Source organism: Austrofundulus limnaeus, unplaced genomic scaffold (genome assembly GCF_001266775.1).
Source record: "Austrofundulus limnaeus strain Quisiro unplaced genomic scaffold, Austrofundulus_limnaeus-1.0 Scaffold51, whole genome shotgun sequence".
Taxonomy (NCBI): Eukaryota; Metazoa; Chordata; class Actinopteri; order Cyprinodontiformes; family Rivulidae; genus Austrofundulus; species Austrofundulus limnaeus.
The window spans coordinates 1327013-1331209 of NW_013952453.1; the positions used below are offsets into that span (position 1 = coordinate 1327013).

General features: G+C 33.7%; 1 protein-coding gene across 2 annotated transcripts in view; it reads left to right on the plus strand.

Moving 5' to 3' along the window:
• cdh22 (cadherin 22) overlaps positions 1 to 4197 on the plus strand; it is a gene marked incomplete at its 5' end in the record, with an annotated part of 60851 nt that overhangs the window by 46408 nt on the left and 10246 nt on the right. For both annotated transcript variants that reach the window (XM_014008610.1, XM_014008611.1), the window contains 1 exon segment: positions 207 to 324. In XM_014008610.1, the coding sequence (XP_013864064.1) occupies positions 207 to 324 (118 nt within the window).

The window sequence follows — 4197 nt, forward strand, 5'->3', positions numbered from 1 at the left end:
ATATTAATCTCTTTGAGAGTGTCACCCCTTTGAACTAAGTCTTTTCAGACTGTTGCATCTTGCTCCACCTTTCTCCTCCTGTGGTGAAAAAGGCATTTGAAATGCAAAGTAATTTAAATTCATTTTCTTATTCCTGTTGAGCAGAAATCTAACCTTTCTTTTGTGTTCCCCTTTCTTTCTTTCCTGGTACGTTACTCTGTTCTTAGCTTATTCACACCATCAGTGTGGTGGATAAAGATGAACCACAGTCCGGGCATCGATTCCTCTTCACTTTAGCTCCAGATGCCGCCAGCAGTCGTCACTTCACTTTATGGGATGTCAAAGGTAAGAGGTCAAATCTTTTTTTAAATGTTTTATTTAAGAGTCTGCATCATGTTCTTGTTGTGAGTCTGATGTGCATTTTCAGTGTGTACGTGTAAAGTAAAAATCGACCAGTTGATTAGTCAGCTGATTAATTAGGCAGAATTTAGCTTTTTGTTTTTCCAGCACTGGGCGCTGGTCATGCCCAAGCATACTAAGCTGATTAAAAAGTAGGCACATTTACAGAAAAAGGGGTAAACCTTTTAATATATATATATATATATATATTTCTCTTTGTTGATTTATTTTTAAATCATCCAGAAAGTGTTTCTTCTCAGTTATTTATGTATGAACAATTAAACAATAAGGTAATCACATTGAGACCAAATAATAAATCAAGTTCAAAAACTGTTTTGTAAAATATTGGAGCTTATAAATGGGAACTGAAATAAAAAAAAATATGCAAAATGGTAAACTTGTGTTGTTTGGCTAACATGATATCAAATTTGACAGGTGGAATTGGATGTTGACAAACATTATGTTCAGCAATATTTAAGAGGTGAAAAAAGTGTGAAATCAGAATCCTAACAATGTCAAAAGGGGGAGAACAATTTACCCTCTGCCTGATTTCTCCTAAAATAATTCCTGCTAATCTTAAGAGAAAATGTAGTAGTAAACACAGTGATTCATTGCAATCATAAAAAACAATGTGGCATTATTTACACATTAATGAACGTAAGTCTGAATGTTTCAGTTTAATTTTTTTTTCTTAAGAACAAACACACAACTTACTTTACCACCACATTATAATATATTGTAATTGTTTGCTCATGTGTATGTCTGCACCAATAAACACACTTGTACTGTAGCAAATGCACAACATGGCAAGAATTTTAAATATTTTTTGTGGGAACACGTGCAATAATTCTTGATGCTTCTACATTTCTCAAAGACTTTTTTTTGCAGTGCATCAAAGAAGCGTGTCATTTACCTTGAAATAACACCACAGCATTTTATAATTACAAAGTAAGCCATATTATCCTAAACAGCCTCCTTGAGCTGTGGGTATGACTAAGCCTGTTGTGTGGCTGTGTTGCAGCATCAGCACTGAGAAGCCATTTTTATTTCTAAAGGTAAGACTGTAGCCCTTAAGGCTTAAAGTCAGTTGCTCAGTCCCAGAACAGGCTATATGTGCAGAATGGCAAATAAAGTCATCTTAAAACAAGATATTTATAAAACATATTGTAATTACACACACACATACATACATACATACATACATACATACATTCATACATATACATTGTGTGTGTGTGTGTGTGTGTGTGTGTATATATATATATATATAATGTTTTTTTTTACTTTAACTATGATAAAAATCAGGGTTTTGAAGAAAATATACAAAATAACTTGCCAGTTTTCAGATAGAGAATAAATGAAAGACCAATTATTTTTCTGAGATAGGAAAAAACAAAGAAAAGTAACTGTGTTAAATTTAATAGGTAGACAAAAAACAAAAAGGCAATCACAACAGCAGTATTTTTTTAATCAAAAAATGCTAGAACTATAATAATATAGATAATAATAGCCATTATACATAAACCTAAACCATGAGTGTAGTGGTGTCATCAGAAGTTTTTCAATCACACAAAGTTTAACACAAAAGTTGAACACAGTCAATAGTCCATTGCAAAATAAAATAAAAATGGGATTTTTATTTTAATCTATACGGACAATACTTAGGAAGAACAGTTTCACTCAGGTCTTCTTTATGCACCATGGTGAGATTCACAAGGAGTATTCAAAAAGAAAAAAAATAAGTAGGTCTTCTGGATGGGTTCTCCTTTAGTGAAATGTTTCGTCTCTCATCCAAGAGACTTCCTCAGTCTGATAGATTCTTAGACTCAGACAGACTTTCTGTCTGATTCTTCAGTCCTTGATAGAGAGGAATGTTGGTTTGAGAGAAGAGTAAAGGAAGCCATCTTTGTGAAGAAAAACTGTCAGAGGGAAAGGGAGACAAAAACAAGGGGACTTTGAGCCCCGCCTGCATTCACTACATACACATGACACGACACCTAAGAACCACAGCATCCAAACCAATAAGTTAGGTGATGGGGCACATGACCCTCTATGAACAATAGAGCTAATCAAGCCTATTGTTAGGCGATGGCCCTCTTTTGCATGTGACTAACCTATTTGTCCATGTGGAGGCAGTGCTTATAAGGCTGAGTTCACCTGAAACTCATCAGACTGAAGAAGTCTCTTGGAGGAGAGACGAAACGTTTCACTAAAGAAGAACCCATCCAGAGGACCTGCTAATTTTTTTTTTCTTTTTGATTTTTTTCTACCTGGATTAGGACGTCACAAAGAGTAAATTTAATTTATTTTCACTGTTTGTCAGCCTATCCTATATGTGTATGACCATTTATTCAGTTAATGCAATTTTGTAATAAAACATTTTTAATGTGTTTGGCCGTTTCCATTATTCTGTATTCTGCATATTCCCGTCACTTTTGTATCAGTTTGCTATCTAACACTCAGTTGTTGCTCATTCACCTTTAGATTTCCTCAATGTATTCAGCCTGGTTTACTTTGTTATTTATCATTGTTGTGATTTTCGTCCCCGTCTAGTCATCCCTTTAGATCAGTTTATTAACGCTGTGATTGGGATGTCCTTGGTTTTGTTGTGGAATATTAAAAGTTATTCTTGTATCTATTACATGTGTCTGTCCTTGTCCTGGATATGGATCCTTCACCTACTTTTTCATCATAATGTAATTTTGAATAGGCAAGCCCGTGACTTTTCGTTCACATTGTTAAGATTTAATTTGATGCATTTCTAGCACGCTAGGGAGAAATAACATCAACTACTAGAAATTAATTTGTTCTGACTTTGGTGTATTATCCTAAATCTAAATTCTAAAATATCTAAAGCCTAAATTAAAACCTATTTCTGCCTGCTGGTGATACGTGATCCACCCGACCCACTATGTGACCAGTCATAACTGTTGTGTGTGTTTTAAGTGCTTCAATATCATTTTTATGACTTTTAATCATCAATAGAACACTAATATTTGATATTAGTAATATTGAACTGTATGTATACATTTTAAATCAAACCAATAGAACCAATGGTGTCCTGTAGGGTTGTTTTACATGAAGAACACCATCACTGTTTGGAAGAAAAAAGTGCTGCCAGCAGACAAATATAACATTGTGAAAAATTATAAGATACAAACAACTTTTAATTTCACAATAAATCTTTATAATTCTGCAGCTTACATGATTGATCTTTTTCAGCTTTTACAAAAAGTGTTTTAGGTTTTGTTTTCTGATAGAATGCAATAAACAAAGGCACATCAAGAAAAAAAATCTAAATAATAAGTATGTGGACTCATGCATTGTGTCCATGGAGAGGAAATGGATCAGGCCGATGTGATATGAAAATATCATTTATCAGCTTGTGGTTTGTTGCCTGCTGCGGAGTAATAGCATGAGAGGAAGATGAATTGTCACTGAGAGCCTTGCGTTAAGGTGAAAACATCTCCAGGGTCTGTTTGATGTCTGTTCAGCTTACATTTAACCCTACCTCATATCGTTGTGTCCATATGGACTTCTCAAAATAGAATTTGTTGATTTTTTTCCCTTTAAATGGGAATCACTTTTATTAAATTACATAGGGCTACATTTATCCCTGGTCCTGCTTTATTCCTCTTCTGCTTATATCCATAATATGTTTTTTTTCCAGACAAGTCAACCTTACAAAGTGTTTGTTCTTTTCCTTTCATAACAGAATTTATCATAATTTTGCATTTCTAACACCAAAACACTTTTTTAATGCTGTGTCAACTTCCTGGAAACAAATATATATATATATATATATATATATATTTCTCT